The following is a 23,631-nucleotide window of genomic DNA, read 5'->3' on the forward strand; positions in this document are numbered from 1 at the left end:
TTAATATTGTCCAACAGAGATCTCATTAACACAAAAGTGACTAAATCAGCGTATGGCATAGCTATATAAAGAAACTTATGGTAGCCCACCATCAATTTATGGTAGCTCACATTTGCCATAAAAAAAAAATTCAAGTAGAAAAAATACAGATTAAACTTCTATGCATGGCCCTTGATTCGAAGGGATGAATGCTGCTGTAGCTAAGCCACAGGGCAGTGATTCAGAACTCTTGGGTTCTCTTTCTGCCTATGTCAGTGACAGGCTTCCTGTTATGACCCTGGGAAAGTAAACAGGCCAGCATTTTCAACAGTGGCCTGGGCTTTTAGATGCACGAATTTGTGGGTATCCAACGAAGACACTTTGGGTTTGATTTTTCAGTGATTAATCTGAATCCAGTTGGTTAAAGCAAGTCACTCTGTCACCCCAGTTATTGTATTATCTGCTTAATAATATTTGAGTATTGCTTCCAAAATTATGGCTTTGTTAAAAAACAAATTGAAAAACAGCAGAACTAGAAAAAAAAGTTCACAATTTTGTGGGGAGAAAACTTTAAAAATTTCAGTTTCTTTATATTTTTGATAAGAAAAGAAGCAGTAAAATTGTCATTCACTGTGGAAAAATCAGTTTTGCCCAGAAGACAGACATTTATCACTTTTTTCTGCAGAGAGATGTGTTTGTTGCCACAAACAACAACAATTTTGCCCCAGAACAGGTTTGTAAATGTGAAGATACACAATTTCAAATGCAAATATTCATGGAGTGAACACAGGTTGTTTTGCCAAGACATGTGCAGCATCTCACATGTTTGTTGGTTTGGATAGATGTATGCTACGGACAGGCACACCTTTGGAAAATGATGAATGAAACTAGTTATTAGGACAACTTTCTAGCTATTGGTATAGCTTATAATATGAGTCATGCCATGTTCCTAAGGCAAATCTTTAAAGCTATTCACCCTTTATATCCCAAGGCACTTAAAGGGTTAAAAGGTTTAAACATGAACAACTTTTCATAGTCGTCTTTCAGACTACATATGAGGAAATGTTTGCACAAACACTATACTGCAGGACCTTCTCTTAAGGCTCGAGATAAACCAATGAGGCTGTGTTTGGATCCAGATTAGATTTATACTGCAGTTTGAGGCTGAATCAGGGTTCATGTTCAGTTTTGGGAGTTAAATCCCACCACCTGTTAAATTTTAGCTCAAAACAGTGCAAATCTCATGGTGGATCAGTTTCTATTGCCTTGAACAGTAGGGATCTTGCATCTGTTCTCAAAACTTTCCATTATCAAGGCCTGAAATCTTTCAAACAGCTGTTCTTACCAAGGTTTCAGATGCATCTCAACCAGAAAGTAAGCCCCTTCCAGTTTTGGTTCTAACCACAAATCTTAAGAGCAAGTTTGGATCCAGGAATTCAAACTGTATTCTCCTGAAATGAAGGGATTTGGATTTGCAATTTTGACTTTAGGCCATCTGTAGTTTAAAAGGAGAGCAATACAGAAAAATAACTATAGCTACAATCCTTCTCTCTAGAGCCCTGCGCAGATACACAAATGTGTATCCGCATCCGATCCATGATCCACAAAAATTATCTGCGGATATTCGCAGATATCTGTGGATTTGCAGGGCTGTACCCTGGGGGCTGGGCTGAGGCTCCGAGACATCCCCCTGCCAGACACCAGTCAGAGAGAGCCGTGTGGGGAGCCTGTGCAGAGTCGCGGACCCTCCACCTGCCCTCGGCCGGGCGGGGAGCCTAGGGGTTGGGCACACGGCTGGGGGCTGCTCTCAGCCCCCCTGCCCCCACCATGGGCCGGTGGAGAGTCCGCTGTGGCTCCCCATAGCTCCCTGGCTGGGCTCCATGTTGGCCTGGGGGCTGCTTGGGCCCCCCACCCAGGGCAGGTAATGGGTCTGCTGCGGCTTCCCACAGCTGCCTGCCCGGTTCTTACCGGCGGGCAGCTGTGGGAAGCCATGGCGGACCCTCTACCTGCCCAGGGAGGGGGGCCTGAGCAGCCCCCAGGCCAAAATGGTTGTGGACTATTGGCATCAATAAGAGTACTTTATATGCAGAGAGAAGGTTAGACCCTTTGATGGATATCTTTGATGAACAGCAGAAAACAATATGCGGAGGCTGCAGGACCTATTCGGATCCTCTCTAAGGAAACCCATTTTTAAATGGTTTATAAGGCAATATCTCCTATATCTATTTAGATGAAGCTAGGGAAGTAGCTGAATAAGTATCATCGCACCAAATAACCCTGCTGATAGGATTCTACACACTCAGGTTTTTATGACCTCCATGTTCACATGCAGAAATAAATGCAAAATCAAAGATTTCAAAAAAGGAAGACATGGTAAGATCAAAATCTCTAATAAGCTCCCTACTCCAAGATTGTCATCTGTTAATTATTAGTCATTTTAATGTGCCTGTGATATCACTGTTGCTAAAACTCTATAAAATGGGTGCCAAAATTGTGCTCCCTTATTTATTGTACATTGCTATAACATAAATGAATATAATAACTAAAAAATAAACACTGGAAAAGATGTTTAGCCACATAAGACACTGTGATGATAAAAGCTCTTATGAGGGCTGTCCCTTTCGTGGAATACTTACAGTTAACATTGCAAACATTAACTGGCACACATTGAAAGCATGCCTCCAGTTGTGATACAGAACCATTCGATAATTCTTCCTCACTGTCAAAAGCCACCTACACAGTGTCTGAAATGAAAAGTACAAATTGTATCAGGGCTACTAAATGTGTACAAATGGGCATAGCACTGCCAAGACAAAGTGGCAGATATCTCTACAGAGCAGATGGTTACCTCATAGTCAATTTTAAATTTCTGAACCATTCCAAGCTCCATGAACATCCGGAGGGCTGCAGTAATCATGGCATCCACATCGAGTGAAAAGTCATCAAAATGGATATTGTCAATGCCAAGCTCTGACACCAGTGGTATGCTCGCTCCCTAGAAATGACAAAGAGAAAGGGAAACTCCTTGTTCAAAATTCAAGGTTTTTTCCTTTGTCTGATTCTTGGAACAAATTTATTATAAGTCATCGCTGACCTGTAAATACACTCTACTAGATCTAAATTTCAACTTGAACTTTTGTTGCCCTAAGCACATAAGGGGGAAAAAGCTAATCTGAGTAGGAAATATGCTTACTATCAATGCTGGAGCCCATATATAGAATATAGACTATAATAGCTTTCCTCTTTACTGATATTGTAGCAACACAGTATATTCTACTGCAAATTACAATGGTCAAATACAACAAACATCTGGACAGCCAGCACCTGTGAATTTTAACGGCTACCTTTCAGAAACAGAGAAATAAATACACCATCCTGAAGAGTTTCTCTCGCCAAATTTCCTTACAGCCTGTAGTTGTACAATTGTCCGCTGTTATATACAGTTTTACTGTATGTTCAGAGAGACAAAAAGGGTAATACAAGATATTTCTAGAGTAAATATTTTTCAAATTTAAACAAAGTTGTTTGGAGCATTCAGTTCATTTTCTAAATACATGACAATAACAGCCTTACATTTTGCTTTTTGTAAATATAACACTATAAATTCATCTTTTTTTAAAAAAAAGATGACGAGTGAGGGTTTTTTAAATGCAAAATAGTAGAACAGTGCATACTATTCTCTGTGCAATTATTGCATTTGTGCACCCAAATCAGTTAAATGTATATGGATACATGTAGCTGTGTAGCAGCTAACTAGCCATTTGCACACAAATACCAGAATTGCCCATGCAGTCACATTTTTTTGGTGATGATTTAAAAAAAGTGTATGTTTCAATCTTATATCTCCATTTTTTAAAACTCATTGGTCATAAACCTGGAGTGTTAGCAACACACAAAACCTTTTCTTAAACACAAGTGCCTGCTAATGACTTTACACTTGGCTCAAGCTATTCAACCACACCATATAATACGAGATGGTGTGAACTTGCCACAATACAGTACAAATGTTGGAACGTTAAAGTGGCTGGTTAATGGCCAACTAAAATAAAAAGTTATTTTTAATTCCGTATCTAACGGAGGGGCGCCAGTAGCACAAAAAATCACCGTGACCTGTGCTAGCTGAAAAGGGTTCACCAATCTAGAACTGAATTGGCAAAGAAAACTGAACAACCATCTAAATCCTAAAGTCTTTCCAGGACATGGTTGAACTTTGCAGGATACATGTGGGGAAGCTAGCTTTGCTATTGCCTCAGCTATCTCTACTCTGGAAACACGGGACTTCAGTTTTCATCAGTTTAGCATCTTCCATAGGAGCAAATCCTGAAATCTTCTGAACCTCTGCCATTTTATATCAATGAGAATTACAGATGCTTGACATCTCTCATGATTTGGCTAATAAGCACTAAAATAATTTTTAAGGTAGAGAAAATGACATTGATTATAAAATGCTGTAGATGTAAAATATGCAGTGTTATTGTAGCCATGTCAGTCCAGGATACAAGGTGGGTGAGGTAATATATATTATTGGACCAACTTCCATTGGTGACAGAGACAAGCTGTGTAAGCTTGAAAGCTTGTCTCTCTCACCAATAAATATTGGTCCAATAAAAGACATTACCTCACCCACCTTGTCTCTGTAGATGTGAAATTGGGTCATAACTGCTAAGTCTCTGCTATGCTGAATTTAAGGGAGCTAATAGCCAATGTCAAAGTTTCTTATGGTTCACTCGTTCTTCAAAGCTTCATCAGGCTGTTTGCGATGTATGTGGAGTTTCATTCCTCCACTGATACATGTATTTGTTATAAACGCACTCTTTGCAAAATGCTGCTGGAAGCAATATATCTGGGGGTTTTTTGAGCTAAATGTTATAAGGGAGTTTATTGGCATGAACTTCTAACGTAGCTCTTTTGTTGCCAGCACTTTGGAAGCAGAGCTAGCAGAAATTTTTTCACCAAAAAATGTGACAAAACAAAAAATGTTGCTGGAAAATTTTTTACTTTTTGTCTTTTTGTCTTAGATTTTTGGGTTTATGCTGAAAAGCCAAAAAAATCTGTGGAAAAATTTCAAAGATAATTGGGAGGTGGAGGAGAGTTGCAATCTTTTACAGGAAAGATGCATTGTCCATCCAACTCTAATTCAAAGGGAGATATTTGATGCTGTAGCTCAAATACAATACCATCATTTTCTTCTCTCTTTGTCAAAGAACAGCGTAGCAATAATATATTCCAAATCTGTAACAAATTGACCCTCAGGATATTAATAAAGCAAATCAAAGGAAATTTCTTCCCATATCAGTCTTAAACTTCTAAATATTTAAGAGGCTTTACATCCCTAAATTTAAAGGAGTGCCATAATCTATAACTGGATTAATAGGTGGGAGAAAACATTTGTGTAAAAGAACCATTTGCTTTACAACAGCAATAAAGGAAACAACAGAATTACGAGTGCTGAAGCTAATTTGAATAATGTTTATAAAAATGACATGATGTTGTGTGGCTGCAGGAGTGTGCTGGCTGCACCTGGCATTGTCTGTCCTCACTTTCTTATATCTGAGCTGCAGCAGCCTGGGGTTTGTAGGAGAGGGGTCATTAAACTTCTTTTTTTTTTAAATTACGAAGGTATAAAAATATTCACTATACAGAATGTTAAAACATACAGCCCTGAATCCTCAGAATTCCCAGGAGACTTCCTGTACAGTGTAGTGAATTTCACTGAATTTCTTTTCCAACAAACAAAAACACCTAAAAAAGTTCTCTTCTTGGAGGACAGGTGGGATTAAGGCTCCAGGGACTGGATTAGAGAGGTAAAATTTTCAAGGGTGCCTCATGATTTAGAAGCCGCTGAAAGTCAACTTGAGAGATTTAAGTCCAATAGGCTTTCAATGGGATTTAGGCTCCTAGTCACTTGGGCACCTTTGAAAATTTTACACCTGATGAGTAGATATTTGTATCTTTCTCAAAATGACTGAGAACATCATTATGCACTGAAGTCTCTTTCCCCTAGTATAGGCAGGATTATTACAAATACCTTCATTTCATCCTTATTCAAGGACGAGTCACATAGCCCTACTGTAATCAGAAATGTACATGCCCTCATTGGTTGTAGCCAAATTGGGCTCAAAACAAAGATTTGATTTAAACACAAATTGTTTTCATGACCCCTCTTAACACACAAGGCCCGATTATTCTTCTCTTTAAAAAGCTACCAGAGGGCCAAAATTTCCTGTCACCTTCAGACCAAAGAACTTCCAGTGTAGCATTCACTCCTGTGGGTGGGACTCGGCAGCCTATGGTGGAGGCTGCAGACCACAAAATCATAGGGTTAGAAGGGAGCGCAAGGGTCATTTAGTCTAACCCCCTGCCAAGATGCACGATTTGTTGTGTCTAAACTATCCAAAACAGATGGGCATCCAGCCTCCTTTTGAAAACCTCTGGCTAAGGAGCTTTTACCGCCTCCCTATGCAGTCTGTTCTTACAGTTAGGAAGCTTTTCCTGAGATTTAATCTAAATCTGCTATGTCGTAGTTTGAACCTATTGCCTTCTGTGGCAAGAGAGAACCACTTTTCTCCATCTTTTTTATGGCAGCCTTTCAAGTATTTGAAGACCACTGTCATGTCCCCCTTCAATCTCCTCTTTTCCAAACTAAACATACAACTAAACTAAACATTGCTTCAGCCTTTGCTCATAATTGGACACCGTACCCAGCTGAGGCCTCACCAGAGTAGAGTAGAGTGATACTATCACCTCTTATGACTTTCATGCTATGCCTCTATTAATGCAACTTAAAATTGCATTTGTTTTTTGCAACAGCATTGCATTGCTGACTCACGTTGAGGATATAATCCACCACAGCTACCAGATCCTTCCCAGGGATCACCCAAGATTGGAGCACATGGATCAGAGCTGTGGCTGCCTTTACCCCGAAGTGTAAGGTGGGTGGTGCTGGCAAGAGCTCCATGTGCTGACTTCTCCCCTTGTGGCACCCATTTAGAGTCAGACACAGTCAGGCCCTTTTTCCTCCTCATTTCCTTGCTGCTTTTATTTTATTTTAATTTTTATTTTTTATTTTATTTTATTGTACAAATATTATCAAATGATTTTATAACATACATATGACAAGGTGAACTGCTAGGAGATGAATGACTGAGCCCTGATGAATCAATGTATAAAAGCTGGAATAATGGTCAGGGACGCTCACTGAAGGCCAGTAGTTTTGTTCGGACCCCCGCATCAGAAATTAAATGGAACAAGAGGAGACATGCTAAGGTTATACAAAATTTAGCCTCTGGTTTTGGCTATTGTCAGAGACAGCGCAGTGGAATAGATGGATCACTGGTCTGATCCTAGGCTTCTGTGGCTATATAAGGCGGGGGCAGAACCTAAACAAAAAAACTTTTGAGCAAATCAAGATTTGGGAAGCACTGAGAGTTTATTACTTCAGCCGAAAGGTAAACTCTGGTGCTTATACCTCAGCAATGCTGCAGACAAGCATTTTATCGTGTTCTCCATCTTTGGAACATATTGGCTGCGTAGATTTTGTTTCTTTATGTTGTTAGCATATAACTCAATGAAAAAAGATAATTACTTATTCACTTGTGTTCTTACAGACTGTATGTATGTGTATATATTATATAATCAGCTTCTGAAGTAAAAAGCCACACAGCGTTTTAAAGTGTTCATACTGTCAGGGCTGAAAAAAGCAATCACGTGCAGGGAAAGAGCAAGCAAGCAAGCGAACCAAAATGGGAGACTTCTGCTGGTCTCACTAAGTATGTTTCTAAGTATGTCATATTCAGCCTGGTGAATGTTCCTGCAAACAAGTTTACTTTTAATCTTATTTTCAATTTGAATAATATATTGCATTAAAACTGGCACACTGGCCAAAACTGCAATCTTGCCCTTGAAAAGATTTGCAAAATGTATTACTAAATATTAAATACCCTCAAATTCATCAACAAAAACAGATGTCTTTAAACCACTTTTGAGGTTTAAAAATGGGTCACACTACATGGGAATACTGAAGTAACTGGAAGCAGAGTGAGTAATGAACTGGAGACAGCTGGAGGAATCTAGGGTTTTTGAGGGTGCTTTATGGACACGTTATACACACACCTCTCACTTAACCAGCCACAGGTCTATCAGTCTCCCTGCTCCCTTACATTCCAGATTTCCACATCTTGTTTCTGGCACAAAGAGTTCCACTTGTGTATCAACATAACCAGTCTGGCTGTCCCCTTCTCCACTGCAAAAATTAACTCTCTTGCCCTCTGATTCGAACTTGTGGGCAAGCTGTATGTACACTGGTGCATACCAGAGCCTGGAATGCTTCAGATCACTGGCATGCTGCAGCATTTGAAGCACCCAAGCTATAGCTGCTTCTGCTTATTGATAGGGCATGTAGGGGGTTACTACACAGAAAGGTACCTCAATGAACCTTGCCCTCATGCAGCTTAAAATGTGACATTAGCACTGACTCCTACTAGGAGACTCTGCTGACCTTGGCAGCATTGCAGGCATCATATTTTCACAGGAATTAGGTGTTGTTGAGCAACTGCTCCAGTATTGTCGATATAAGTGTTTTCCAGCAACATCAGACATGCATATTTTTTATTCAACTTATTTTCACTTTAGAAGACACATTGGCTGAGCCCATTGCAAAATAAATAAATACATCCTTTCATGTATTTATACCTGCTCCTGTATTTTCACTCCATGCGTCCGATGAAGGGGGTTCTAGCCCATGAAAGCTTATGCCCAAATAAATTTGTTAGTCTCCAAGGTGCCACAAGGACTCCTCGTTGTTTTTGCTGATACAGACTAACACAGCTACCGCTCTGAAATAAAAAAAATTGGTTCTTCTCGGGGCAGATAGATTAAGATAAATTTCTTTGCCTCCCCCTTTGTCAAGTAAAGATCAAAGAAGTGCCCTTTCACCATTTCTCAAGAAGGTATAAAAGCGACAACAGCAGAGGAAGCTTTCGGAGAATAAGCTATGTAAGGAGGCAGCGTGTTTGAGGAAATATGGTACTGGCCTGGAAGTCATGACATCTGGATTCTGGCCCTACTGCTGCTACTGACCTGCTCAACGACTTTAGGGAAGTCACTTCATCTCTTTATGTCATGGCTTCCCCATCTATAAAATGGGAATAATCATTCTTACCTTCCTTTGCAAAGTGCTTTGAGATCTGCAGATTGTCCTTAGCTGGCAAGTTACCAGTGCTGAATCCAGTTTACATACAAAGTTAGAACAGGAAAAGTGTGTTCATCACTGTTTCAGAAAGCCATGTTTGGATGCTCTAACCAAATATTACATATGGTCATTATTAGTATTAATATTTACTTTAACAAAATTCACTGGGTTAATAAAACTATTTATTCAGCTTTTTCTATTAAATAATAGAAGCACTTGCTAAGCAACACATCACCCACCTAAACAGAACATTTGGATAACTCTTAGTCTGGAAAAGAGAAGACTTAAAAGGGACATAACAGTTTTCAAGTACATAAAACGTTGTTACACGGAGGGGGGAGAAGAATTGTTCTTCTTAACTCCTGAGGATAGGACAAGAAGCAATGAGCTTATATTGCAGCAAGGGAGGTTTATGTTGGGCATGATGAAAAACTTCCTGTCAGGGTGGTTAAGCACTGGAATAAATTGCCTAGGGAGGTTGTGGAATCTCCAGCATTAAAGATTTTTAAGAGCAGGTTAGACAAACACCTGTCAGGGATGGTCTAGATAATACTTATTCCTGTTATGAGTGCAGGGGACTGGACTAGATGACCTCTCGAGGTCCCTTCCAGTCCTGTCTTTCTATGACTGTGAACTGTGGGCTGAGAACAAAAGTATATTTACCTTGTGTTTCAGTATAGAAACCTATTTGTGTATGAAACACGGGTTTGGGGATTTTTAAATTTTAGTCTTATAATGGCCAGGTAGGACAAATGGTTAGAACAACACTTCAGATACTGACTCGGTGTTTCCACAAGTAAATGCTGAAATAGAGTTGCAGTTTTTTGAGTCATTCTTTCAAATATTTCTGATCAGTCAGTTGATCCTTTCAGAATCAGCTATTTTTTTCCAAACTAGGACTCATGAACAGAGATAAATGTCATAGGGTACTGAAGTAAAAATGTCACATTTCAAAATTTTGTCACAAAATATAATAGAAAAAAGCACAGAATACATTATTTATGTTGTTAAAATCAATGTTCAATGTTAAAATTGTTTTCTAGCACATAGAAACAAAATGTATGACACAAATTTTTTCTCCTTATAGACTGTTTTAAAAGAACAGAGGCATAAAATAAAAGTGATTAATGGTCTAAACCATCTATTATTGTTAGGGGTAAAGTATGTAACTATGGATTAGGCATTCTACAGGGCAAGAACTTTCCAAACAATGATCTCCCAAGGTGCACGTATGGAGAGCTAATGTGCTTCTGACCTATTTTTATAGAGGAATTGGAAATAATTAGTAGGCCATATTCCACCATGTAGTAACAGTTGATTTCTTTTAATGGTTACCAGTATAGGTGAAGAGCTAATACTAATCCATTAGTGCAGTTCCAGCCCCAGAGATTAAAGAGCCACAAGCAGCAAGACTAGGGGAAGTGTTTCCCAAATCATACTGCAAAACAGGGTCAGACTTGCAGGCTGCCTATCCCCACAAGGCCCTAATCTGCTTTTATGGGGGAGAGGGCCAACTTGCTGCCCCCATGAAGAGGCAGGGTGGGTAATGAGGATGGGCCACGCATCTCATGTAAATGCATGAGGGTAAGGAAGCCAGGTTTTTCGTTCCTACAATAGATTTAGGAGGGAAAGGAGAGGTCAAGTTGCCCCTCCCAGAAGATACAGCAAGTGGAGAGAGCCCATTAAGGGAGACAGGAAATAGTCACACTTCTCAAAGGACAAGGGAGAAATCCAGGGTCATCCGGGGGCAGAGGAAATGTTCCAAACAAGTCGTCTAACCCTTCCTCTGAAGGAAGGAAAGAGGAAGGTGTGAGAGAGGAAGGGGGCCTAGGAGAAGATGGCTTTAAAAATACATTTGCAGTAGATGTGGGCAGGTATTAAATTACTCTACACTCTACATCAGCAGCATTCACTGCATTTGATCCAGCTGCAGCAGCTTGATGCAATTGCAAGTATTGACCCTATTGGCCAGAGGAAAAAGTTGAACTATGCAATCTGATGTACAGTCAGATGGCTAGCTGGTACAGTCTTGGAAACATGCACATTACTGAAGCAGGATGAAGATTTCCTTTTGCCTGTGCAGCTTTTTTCTCCTAAGTGTTTGTGACATATGGGAGAAGCTATGCAAATATGAGTGGGCTAGTGTTCCATTATGGATAAAAATCTTATTTCAGATCTTCTGTGACAGCTATAGCACAACTGTGTTAAATTGACTTTAAATCAAAATCAAATTAACAATATCTTCAGATAAATAACATCCATTTACATCTAGAAAACCTCAAAGTTCTCCTACAAAATTTCATCTTTATCTTGTTCTTTTTAGTTTCCTTTGAGTTGCAAGTATAGGTTTTAAAAATATACCAAACATGCTGAATCATTAAATCACAGCTTAGGCACCTTCAGGGCGGCCTTGCTTCCCTTAACACTGTCAGCTTTTTTTTTTTCCCCCTAAAGAAGTCTTGCCTTACTATGGCTCTTGCAAAGCTAACAGGGCTAGCTTGAGTTCCTGCGGCTCCTGACAGGCTGATTCGTAAAACTGTACAGTGACACAAAGCTAACCTTCCCTCCAATCCCTGAAGCGAAGTATGATACTTCTGCAACGTTGCTCAGCCCTGATAATTGACAGCAAATGAGCAAGTTCAAATTCCAAACCCACATCCTCCCCTTCATGGGGCACACACTGTTCTATGCCAATGACTGAACCTAATCGTGGAGTGTAAGAGCTCCCAAGTAAGCTTTTTAAGGAGATAGGGAAAGGAAAAAAAGACTCCTCAGCAATGGATTTCTGAGAGAAGGTGGACATTTTATAAGCTCTCTGGAGACACCTGCCCTTTCAACTCTTAAGATTAATATTTATTATTTACTTATATTTATTTAGCACATTTCTTCCTAAGGGATCCCAAAGTGTTTTACAAACTTTGTAAATGATCTGTACAAACAGGAATCACTTTCATCCATCTTTAAAATGCTTCAGGGTTGAAGGTGGTAGCTGTTTAACAAAACCTTTGGCAGTTCTAGGGCTCACCTTGAAGATTTCTTATCTTAAGTAATGACTGGGCCCAAACACAAACATCTCATCCTCTCCCACCTTCTCCTTCTCTCTCTTCCTCTCCTTTTCTTCTTTCCCTTCATTTATTCATTTGAAGATGTAGGTTAAAATGTTAATAGGTAGTTCTAAGCATCTTTAGATTTCCAATAAAATATACTATTTTTATTTCCCATTTCTGGGATTTTTATACAGTGTCTCATCATACAGTACTCTCCAAGCAGGGGTTTCAATTCATGATATTTTCCTATGGCCTAAAGCTTTCAAAAATGGTTTCTTGCCCTGTTAGTCGCAAAGATTTTGTATTTACTACAAAAATCAGTGTGCGGCTGTCTTGATGAGTCTGTAGAATAAAACAAAAGCTCAGACAGTGGTAGAAATTTCCCCCATTCATTTTAATGTGATGGTAACTCTAAAGCCCAGCTGTTAACATTTACTACTGAAAAGGACTTCAGTATTGATGCAAACTGGAAAAAGAGATTTTCAAACCCAAAAAACAATTTACCTTTGTGTATTCTCTTTGCTATTTATTGAAGTATTTGTGTGTGATGAATAAGAGCTTTTTCCCACCCAAACCAGCGTCTACATTTACTTCATCCTACATAGTCATAATTCTGTTTTATGACATCAGTCTGTTTCCATGGATATAAAACAGATTCAGGTAGGGGAAAAGCTGTGATGGAAAATGCTCAAAGATTTTTGGAATATTAGTTAACCTGCAATGAGTGCTGAATGCCTTCAGTAACAAGGAGAAGAGAGCCAATCAAGCATATATGTTATTACAAGAGTACCATGTAAAACTTATTTTTCGATTCAAAGAAACGCCCAAAGATGTCAGCAGGTATGTCACAACAGAATGTCGCAATTTCTGGGATACCACAGATACCAGAAACTTCTCCAGCGCAATGGAACTGACCCACAGGGGATTACGTGAGTGGTGGTTTCTCAGGAGCTAAGCCAGCTCCCTTGCCTTTCCTGAGGACCCTATTCCAAAGGACCTGGGGACCTGGAGATACAAGAAGAGTGTCAGGAACGAGAAGGATGCCCAAGTGGTAACAAAGGAAGAGTAATTACTTCTCTTGTCAGCAGGGTGGAAGTGGCTTTTGTGGAGCTGGGGAGATGCCAAGTAATGAATGGTTTGAGGAGGACAGGAGAAGCAAACATAGTGGGTGACCAAAAGCAATTCAGCTGCCTGCTCAAAAATGTGTGGGTAAACTGTGGTGAGTTTATAGTCTTCTCTTCTGAAGGAAGCCAGTTGATTAGCCGTTTGACTTAAACTGTAAGTTCTTCAGGGCAAGGCCCATCACTTTTATGGGTTTGTACTGTACCTACCACAATGCCTTCAGGTGTTTTCACAATACAAATAATAAATAATGATGATGATTTGGAACAAAGGCCATAAAAAAGGGTGAATCCAGGAACAGTGGAGTGAGGTTAGTCTGGTTAGTGGCGAAAAGGAAGGAGACAGATTAAACTACTGCTACCACCTCCGATCCCTATATCATGAAGGAATGCGCGTGATGCATGGAAATGGAGGAGGCCACTGAGCAGTAACATGAGTTGAGGAAGTATGAATTGGCAGGCAGTTTCTACAGGAGCTGTCCCCTATCTAGGGGGCTAGTTGTGGAAGGCTGAATTAGACTATACACAGCATAGTCCTTTTATTAACTAACTACACCCTTTCCTTTCTACCTTCTATAGTAAAGATGCGCAAGTGGTTATCTAGAACCCATTTAGCGGTTGAGCCTATGTGGGGCTAGACACAAAGCGTCTGCTTCTTTTGCCTTCAAGTCTGTAGTAAACCGGGGATTGTATTAAGAGCCATGACACTCATGGGGATACAAAATGGGGTCAATTACACTATTAAAATGCAATATATAGATCTGCACATGTGCAGTCAAGATCATAACTACACTAGGAAACATTGATGTGCCATGTCCCCAGTTGTTGTTCTTGTTCACAGTGCTGGATATAGCTTGCTGCAAAGTGAAAGATGACAGAATTCTTCAAAGAAATTTTCTCATAAAATATTCAGTTTACTGTTCTCGCCTGGGGTGCAATCTGTACAATCTCTGTGCAGTTGCAGCAAGAAACAGAAGTGCTGGAATCAAAATTTTCACATATTTAAAATGTTTATCATTTAAAAGACTACCCAACATATTTCTTCTGTTAGAAAATATGTTCACTCTGCCTGGCCTTTCGCTTCGAGAAAAAGAAGTAGTTGCATGAACTCTTTTAATCTACAGAATTCTGCATCAGTCTGACAGGTAATGAAACAATATAATAAATAACTTTTGCCAAACTGTAATCACTTACTTTTACATACTAAATAATAGATTCTGTCTGTATGACACATGCCTAATGGCCTCTGTATGCCCACTTATACACCTGAGTAACTTTACTCCATCAAGTGGTCCCAGTGAAGTCCAACGGAAATTACTCATGGGAACAAATTTACTCGCGTGCATGTAGTGATATAGCAGCCCTCCCCACTCCAGTATTAGTTTACAGAGATTCGTGAGATGAAATTTTTGACGGGGCGGTGAGGGGGTTGATTCTAACAGATCTGAACCAGTGAGGGTATTTCTTTAGGTTCTTTCTCACCTCACTCCCCTGTGCAACAGCAATAAACTGCCTATGTTGTTAACATATTCCAGTACATGCACAGTCAAAAACACTATTACAGTTTGAAATTATACTAGAATTACCTTCTTCAGAATTTTACATTTTTAGAGAAATGGTGCTCAACTACCAGCCTTAATATGGAGCAAGGATGGCACCCAGTGGCCAAACACGTTCATCTCACAGTGGATTTATTTCTTAGGGATTTCGAGTTTCCGACCTCTCCTGAACTTTCTAATTGGAAAGAGGTTCTAGCTCAAATGTAAACAATTTGGCTCTACCTAAAAAATGTAAAGGGATGTTACCAAGCTAACTTTGGCAAAAAAAATTGTAAAAATAAACTTTTATTTAAAAAAATTATAGGAATATTACCATTAATATTTTAAAAACAATTACAATAGAAAATTGTGAAAAAATAATCAAGCATTTCCTGGTAGCATTTGCAACCAAAACGTTGCAGCATTTTGCTAGCGCAAACAAGCCAGAAAGTGAACTGGGCTTTTAACAAAGGAAAAACTGCCTACTCCATTTTCATTACCCATACTGAAAAACGCAATTTCCCCCCATCACGAATACAAAGGATTTTGCTTTTTAATATGATTTTTAAGATGAACATTTTCCTTTTGCATTCAAATAGTATGTAGACAATACTAGAGCTGGTCAAAAGTTCCAGTGAAATTAAATTTGATGAAAAACAGAAAATATTTTTCATGTTTTCCGACCAATGGATGTTATAGAAAAAAGTCAGGTTAGATCGGTACAAAATATGTAATTTTATACAGTTTTGTACTAGATTACTTTGAAGAGTTCTGTCAGTATTTAGAGCAGCTATCAATACAATGCTCCTAATAAGGCCAGATTGGGAACCCGGTGTTCCCAATAGTGAGCAATTTCATATGAGTCATCTCAATGTCAATAGGGTACTTCTGTGAATAATTGCTCACCATTGTAAGTGGTTCACAATCAGATCCATAATGAGAGGCTTCACAATATGAGTGATCATTCCTAGAGCAAGGAGTCATTCTGGACTAGTTCTGACTTGACTTGAATGTACAGACACTCTGTCTTTATTGCTATCTGCATGTCTTTTTCCAGTATAAATTTGTAAGTGTTCATAACTGACTCATACTACTTTATCATTTGACAAGTGTTGATGCTTGATCGTAAAGCAGATATTCCTCTCATTCAGAAGACATTTTCTATGGACTACATCTTATCTTTCTTGCATTGTGGTTGGTTGAATATAATAATGCTGGACTGCATTTTTTCCACAGAGCTTTTCAGATGAAGAGATTGCTGTAGAGGAAGGTGACCAATCAGATTGAAGGAAAGACAATAGCTATATTGGATAATGAATCATTTCACCTCCTGCTATGAATGATGCAATGTCTCTAACATTTGCTTGGAAAAACAAGCAAACTGGAAACAGCATCTAAGCCCTGAGGCAGCATTTCTGGACACCACAACGAATGCAACAAAAGGAGAAATTTAACAACATATATATAAACAACGTAACCAATATAAACAACATAACTGATAGCAGCAACACACTACCACATGAAGTCTTTTAGCATGGGGTAAATTAGTCAACATCAATCCCTTTTCTTATATCGTTCCCTTTTTAAGGTTTCTCAACCTGACTGTTGTCAAAATATCATTACTGTAGTGAAAACAATTACCTAATAAAATGAAAATAGCCCGCAGTAAAGGGAAAATGTCACTGATATTTTTTTAGACTGCTGAATTGGGCATATTTTTTCCTTAGGAATGTATTTTTAATTTCTGTAAAAGGAGCAAGGAGCCCAGGTTAGGCGCTTTGATTTAGATTTATAGTAAAATACAATCAGTAAATAATTTTCAGTTTCTTTTTGTGTAGAATTCTTCCAAAAACGTAACTGAATGTCTTGCTTACTTGTATTATCTAGTTCCATTTTCCTGTTATTAAAAGTAATAGAAAACAAATTTCCTGTAGTTTATGGATAGAAACAACTAGGTAGAGCTTTAAAACCAATCAGATTTATATTCCAGTTTGACTATAATGTTGTCAACTTTCTATGTTAGAGGTACTCATTTATTATTTAATATAGCTATTTACGGCATTCCCTCATTCTGCAATCAGAACAACAGTATTGCTTTTTGATGCTTGTTTTTTAACACATAGCATATAATCATATAGAGACATCACTTCCCTATAAAATTCTATAGAACACACCTATTAAAAAAAATTCTACTAAATTCCATAATGTTGTGGGGTAATTTCCACAGAATTTTAATAAACATCTATAGCCTCCTATTGTTTAATTCCTATTAGATTATATAAGACTGTTCTATAAGAGATGTTCTACTAAAGTCCTAAGATCTTTAAATAAAGGACTCACTAATAATCACAGAAAACATCAGAACCATCTCAATTTTCAGCCTAAACCTCAAGGCATTTTGGACAGGTTTATGATAATCCATCATAATCTTTTGTACTGGTATAGTACCTACTAATTCAAGAATCTGTGAGCCTTACAGAGGGGTTTGAATATTATCCTCTTTTTACAGATAGGGAAACAAAACATAAAGAGATGAAGTGACTTGCCCTTCTCACTCATGTGATCCATCAGTGACAGAGCTGGGAACCTAGCTAAATACCAACACTTAGATACTATGGTGGCAGACCCCATATAAATACACTAGACAGATATACAGACATCATCCTGGAATCTAAACATTCCACCTGTCCTGCAAGAAAAGAGAGTGTGTTTTTGCCACATGAACTCAATATTATTCAATTGAAATAACTAGAGGTTTTTTTTTTTTTAATTGAACTTAAAAAAGGAAACACTGTAATGAAATTTTTCCAACATTTTTACATTTGTAGATCTGGTGACTTTTTTTAAATTTCAACCTAATTTCAATTTAATTTTATTTGCACTGTCCATCACAGAGTATCTAAGAATGTGTATAAAATTATAACCTCAGATAATGGATGTACTAAACTCATTTTATTCCATTACAGCTGGTGCCGTCACAGAATTCAATTTATGCAAATAAGTTGTCTAATCAGTGTGTCCAACTGTTTAGATTGTCAGGTCGAGTAGCAGTAGTAAAATTGTTTTCCTTTTTTAGCTCAATTTTCCTCAATCTTTATTTTATGAAATATCTGTGATTTTTAAGAGACAAAAATCCAAGCACAACTTTGTTTTCCACAATTAGGCTAGTCCTTTTTGAGCCACAGTTAAGCCAAAGTAGCTGAGACAGAAGGGATATATTATTATCACTACAATCTGAATCAAAGATTTTGTACGGTAGGTGATCCATTATTTTTGTCATGTGGCTCTCCTGTGTACTGTTCACCTTACAGAAGGGACTATCTCAAAAAGCAATAAATAATGCATCATAGCCATTAAATATTGATCTGGCTTATACCATTCAGAGCTGCATAATTAGGTTAGCTTTTTAAAAATAGCTTCTTGTATATTACACATCAAGAGAGGAGTGTTTGCATATTCTCTCTGTAAAATACATTAGTTGAATTTTAAGGTGATGTGTGTTTGTGGGTGTGTTTATTTGCTATTTGAGTTTTCAAACTGATCTAATACATAGCACTTGTTTAATCCTATCTCAGGATTCAGTGACTCTTTCTTTCTAAAAATATCCAGTCCAGAGGCTCGATCCTGCATTCTTTACTCTTGAAGGCTGGATTTCTAAATCTGGATAGCACTGGGAAAAAGACAATGATGTTTCAGGCGTGGTGAACCTAGATCCCAATGAGAAGGCGCCAGCCAGGCAGTATAATACAACTCTATAGGACATAACCGAATATAGGCTAAACAGAGTTTGGTTAACGGAGGCTTTTCTGTTCAATAATATTACAAATGATTTTAGCCAAACATTAATAATGGGAGTATGGAAATTAGAAATGTCTGCCTAATTTTAAATCGAAGAGACAACAGAGTACTTTAACTTCCATTCTGACTTGGCACACAGCTTTTAAAGACACAAATAGTCCTAGTTTCCCAATAAATTAAAGAAAATGAATTCATGTAGATATGGGGGCATGATCCACCACTGTGACTCCAGTTTTATGTTGATGTAACTCATTTTGTTTGTAATGGAATTACACAGATGTAAATCAGGAGAAATATAGCGGTGAATCAGGCCCATGACCTTCAGTAAAATAATCCTGAAACATAGGAGAGGAGATTTGCCTCCATAGTAGAACTGGATGATTTCAAAAATTGGAGAAATATTCATTTGAATTTTTAAGGAACTTGCTTCATCTTTGTATTCATCACTCTTGTCTTCAATTCCTGTGAACATTCATATGATTGAGTTTTAGATGCAAGAATACTTCTGGAAAGCACATTTTAACCTCATGATCACAAATGTTTACAGAAGGCTGATCTTAAATTTGCTTCCTGGAAACAAAGCAGTTGCAGCAAAAGTCTGCCTATAAGAACTATGCTGTTCAAGTCAGAGAATAGAAATAATACAATGTGATTTGTATGACCAGTCCAAACTAAGCAACAGAGATCCAAATAGCAAGCCATCAGAGTTTAAATGAACATTACAAAAAATGTTGAATAATTTTGAGTAACAAATACATTTGAGAGAATCTGTTCATGGACATTCTGTGAATAGGAAAAGATTAAATTTGTGTAGTGCATTATGTATTAGAAACTATTTCTTCAGCTGTAGACCATAGTGTAATATTATGTTTATATGTCTATTACTTTTACTTTTGTACATCATTCACAGGAGCAACATCCATTTTCAAATGGAAGATAGGAGTACTGTACACATCCCAATTATGGGAACAATGGTGGGAAACCTAATACTGTTAGTCCTGATGGTCTTTAGTAGCTCTAGTGGTGTAATTTTCCCTAATTCCCTCCCCCATCTAAAATCCACTGTTATTCTGTAACTACAGAAACTGAAAAAGGATCCCAATCTGCATTGTATGCCAACCCCAAACTCTCATTGATTACAATGACTTTTTAAAATTGGCAACAAATGCAGGTTTGGACCCTAAAGATTCATTTGTTGTTAACTGAGATCCCAGCCCCGCTGTAGTAAGCACAATATACACATTAACAGTGCATAGATAGCCTGCCACACTAAGAGCTTACAATCAGAATAGACAACATAGACAAAGGTTGCGGGAAGAAAGCATTGTTATGCAGTTTTACAAATCGGGGATCTGAGGCAAAGAGAATGAAACCCTAGGCCCACTGAAGACATTGGCTAAGCTCCCCTTCACTTCAATGGGGCCTGCATTACACCCAGAGAAATTATGTAATTTTTGTCCAAGGGCCACAGAGGAAGTATGTGGCAGAACTGACTACTGAACCTAGATCTCTTGAGTCCACTCCAGTGCCCTAGCCAAAACACCAACCTTCCTCTCTCATCATATGACAAAGTGAGTGATAAAATGTAATTTATGTAATTCTTCTGTGTCATTGACAGCAGAGTACATGGGGAAATTTCCATGAAGTCAGTAGAGTTGTACCCACTTACACCAAGCCTACATTTCATAGAGTTCTCCCTCTCACACTGACCTTTTGAGAAATGTATGCTAAGAAACTAAGTGCTTATAGACAAAAACAGTGGAGTAAATGTATTTTCACGTTATTTTATTCAGTTGTTTTAATAATAAAAAGTGAAAAGGGCTGCTGTCATGAATTTTCAAAGAGCAATGATCCATATACAGGAACTCCTCACTTAACGCTGTAGTTTTGTTTCTGAAAAATGCAACTTTAAGTGAAATGATGTTAAGCGAATCCAATTTCCCCATAAGAATTAATGTAAATGGGGGGGTTAGCTTCCAGGGAATTTCTTTTCACCAGACAGAAGACTATATTATACTGTACATATATATAAGTTTTAAACAATTTAATACTGTACACAGCAATGATGCTTGTGAAGCTTGGTTGAGGTGGTGGAGTCAGAGGGTGGGATATTTCCCAGGGAATGCTTTAGCGCTAAATGATGAACTAGCACTCGGCTGAACCCTCCAGGGTTAACATGTTGTTAATGTAGCCTCACACTCTGTGAGGCAGCACAAATGGAAGGAGGGGAGACAGCATGGCAGACAAAGCCACGCACCTTGTGTGTGGGGGAGAGAGATGTGCATTGCCCCTTTAGGTATGCTGACCGCACTCTAAGTACATTGCGTTTTTAAGTAGATCAGGAAGTTGAGACAGCAGCTGCTACCAGCAAGCTCCCTCTGTCCTGAGCCCTGTCGTGTCCCCCACTGCTCTATGGAGATGGAGGGGGGCAGGGAAGGGGGACACCCTGACATTAGCCCTTTTCTTCCGCCCTCCCTGCACAGCAAGCAGGAGGCTCCCAGGAGCAGCTTCAAGGCCGAGGGCAGGAGCAGCACATGGCAGTGGGGGTAGGGAGAGCTGAACTGCTGGGAACTGATAGCCTGCTGGGCAGCTGCCACACGGGAACTTAGGGGAGTGGGGAGTTGATAGGCGGGCTGTCGGTCCACCCTGGCTCCAAGCCCCCACCAGCTAGTTCCAATGGGCTGCTCTTCCTGCAAGAGGTGGACAAAGCAGGCAGCTGCCAAACAACGTTATAACGGAGCATTGCACAACTTTAAATGACCATGTCCTCTAATTGATCAGCAACAAAACAACGTTAACTGGGACGACTTTAAGTGAGGAGTTACTGTAATTGGATTTCTTATTGAGATGGAACCTCCAATAAAAACAACATTTTGGTATGACCCCAATGCTGGGTTATTTAGAGAGTAACTTCTAATAATGTAAGCATTTTTAAAAGAAGGCAACCCAGTTTTGAGACCTATTATCAGTGAAGAGCTATTTTTAAGAGGGTCATTCCAATAATTCAGGAAGTGGAATTCCTTCAAAAATGTAGAAAACTAAGTATAATGTGGAGATATGACAATGATACAATCATAGAAATCAGATATGGAAAAGATCTATTAGGTTATATGGCCTATCATCATGTTCATTTACAATGTTCAGTATTGTACCTTTCCTTCTCTACTGCCCAGTATGGATTTCAGCCTCCCAGCCAATGGTGCTTCCACTACTTTCCCTGAGAGATTTTTACAAAGCCTAAGTAGACTTAGGAAGTTTAATTAAGGAAGTTTCTTTTTTAGAAGAAGAAAAAAAAAGTGAATTCTCAATAGGGGAATAGCAGCAATGGCAACCAAAGTGTCATTTGTTACTTCAGGAACTGAGAAATGGCATTTTCTTGTGATGTGATTTCTCTGATGAATTGTAACTCTTTAAAAAGGGCACCTACTGTAGCAACATGCATTATTCTCAGCTGCAAAAATTAAAGTTGATTTTAATTGGAATTTCATCAATAACTCTTTAACAGCCTAGACTACAACCTCTTGGATTTATTGTGATACAACAAAAATAAGATAATAGACAATAGCCTCAGGAAAAATAAGCCTCAAGTATATCTATTCATTTTCATCACTTGGTAACAGCCACTACTTAAAAGTTTATGTAGCCAAAAATAAAAAGGAAAAAACATTTTGGGGATAGATAAAATAAAGAACAAAAAGATAAGGCCAAAGATAAATAAGATGGCAAAGATAGAAAAACAAGACTGAGACAGAGGAAATTTATTCATGTATTTTTATAAAAATCTGTAATGTGCCCAGCCTTGTCTGAACATACATCCCCTATATAAATTCAAATACAAAATATATTTCAGAATTATTCACTCCCCTTGACATACAAATAAATATCCACCAGCAAATGTTAAATCTGGCTCTGGCGGATCATATTGTGGAGTGAGAGCCACAGTCAAGGAATCCTTATGGAGCACACTCCACCAACAGCTCCCTACCATTTATAGAAGGGGGCTTCAGCTTGAGCACTTCCATTTATGGCAAGTGTAGCAGCATCACATGGGGTCAGAGGTGGTCTCTCAGGTCATTGTTGTCATCACCAAGGCAAATCCCAATGGCACATAGCCTATTGGCAGCTCAAGTGCCAGCCTGATCGATCTCTAGGTAGGTACATAAGGCAGCCTGGCTGGATGTTCAGTCTATGGCCACCACTGGCAATTTTATCGTGCCACTGAAGCTTTTGGCGACCATATGATTATGACTGTATGGCAGGATTCCTTGGCAAATATACTTCATAATTCATTGGTCTTCTATCCTAATAATATATCTGTACCAAGGAAACCATTGAAACCAGTGCTGATGAAGGTGGTTGCTGGGTTTGGCTATAAATATTGGTGAACTTGTCCTGCCACTTAATATGGAACAGCTGATGAAGATGATGATGATTGAAAATATCAGCCTGTGGCCCAAACCACTGAGAGCTTTATGGGCTAAGAGCAACACCTAGAGATGAAATGTAAGCAGATCCAGAGAACTGGCGTACTGGGCTCCTGAGACGAAATTCAATGTACTAAGCAGGTTAAAATATTCTGCACTAGATTCAGTTTGTGAGTGGCCTTAAGGTGTATTCCTATGTAGAGCACATTACAGTACTGTAGATTTGAGGTGATAAAGGTATGGATAACTGTGGCAAGGTACGCACATGAAAGAAAATGTTGCATTATTCATCAGGCACAGATGCAAACGGCATTGTAGGCCACAACTGCTGCCTAAGAATTTAATAGCAAAATGAACATACACAACTGAATTAGAAGTGGTGGTTCCACATTGTCAATCAATGCAGCCACATGTATCAATTTTTCCAACTCTTCTGCTGCTTCCCCAAGCAACCTAGATCATCTCACTGTTGTCCAGATTAAGTTGCAGCCAGCTTAGCCATGCCCCAAATTAATAGACAGTGATTCATTCCAT

General features: G+C 38.7%; 1 protein-coding gene across 1 annotated transcript in view; it reads right to left on the reverse strand.

The window, feature by feature from the left end:
• The window catches only part of PDE11A (phosphodiesterase 11A), a 213,652-nt gene that overhangs the window by 52,038 nt on the left and 137,983 nt on the right, over positions 1-23,631 (reverse strand). Inside the window, exons 11-12 of the mRNA XM_077830269.1 lie at positions 2,828-2,974; positions 2,616-2,723 (exon numbers count right to left, since the gene is read on the reverse strand). Of these exons, the coding sequence (XP_077686395.1) occupies positions 2,616-2,723; positions 2,828-2,974 (255 nt within the window). The remainder of the gene's footprint in view (positions 1-2,615; positions 2,724-2,827; positions 2,975-23,631) is intronic.

This window comes from Eretmochelys imbricata, chromosome 11 (assembly GCF_965152235.1).
Source record: "Eretmochelys imbricata isolate rEreImb1 chromosome 11, rEreImb1.hap1, whole genome shotgun sequence".
Lineage (NCBI taxonomy): Eukaryota > Metazoa > Chordata > Testudines > Cheloniidae > Eretmochelys > Eretmochelys imbricata.